This window comes from Penaeus vannamei, chromosome 12, assembly GCF_042767895.1.
Source record: "Penaeus vannamei isolate JL-2024 chromosome 12, ASM4276789v1, whole genome shotgun sequence".
Lineage (NCBI taxonomy): Eukaryota > Metazoa > Arthropoda > Malacostraca > Decapoda > Penaeidae > Penaeus > Penaeus vannamei.
In genome coordinates, this window is record NC_091560.1 from 4,286,633 (window position 1) to 4,287,135 (window position 503).

Sequence of the window (503 nt, forward strand, 5' to 3'; positions counted from 1 at the left end):
GACTGACTGACTGGGTAGTTGACTGACTGGGTGGCTGAGTGACTGGGTTGTTGATTGACTGACTGGGTGACTGATTGACTGGGTGACTGAGTGGCTGGCTGACTGACTGGGTAGCTGGATGACTGGGTGATTGGCTGACTGACTGGGTGGCTGGCTAGCTGACTGCATGACTGATTGAATGACTGACTTGCTGGATGACTGACTGGCTGACTAACTGACTTCCTACTTATATATTTTCCGTTGTTTTTTTCTATTTCTTTCTCTTTTTGCCTTTCAGGTTGTCACTCTGGAAGTCTTTCTATGTCTGTTTTCTGATATTCAATTTATTATTTTGTCTCTCTCTTCATTTTTATCTGTATTTATGTTTATTTATATAATTATTTATGCTTATCTGTCTCTTCATCTACGTAGCTATATGTCTATCTTTCTTTCTATCTCTCTGAATGTTTTTTATGTGTGTCTATTTATCAATCTATCTAGCAATCAGTCTCTCTATCTATCGA

At 39.2% G+C, this 503-nt stretch overlaps 1 protein-coding gene across 1 annotated transcript in view; it reads right to left on the bottom strand.

Annotated features, from left to right (window-relative positions):
• The window catches only part of LOC138863455 (fap1 adhesin-like), a 38,067-nt gene extending 37,899 nt beyond the window's left edge, over positions 1–168 (bottom strand). Inside the window, exon 1 of the mRNA XM_070127601.1 lies at positions 1–168. This exon is cut by the window's left edge and continues 107 nt beyond it. Coding sequence (XP_069983702.1) covers positions 1–168 — 168 coding nt within the window.
• Positions 169–503: the final 335 nt, after the last annotated feature.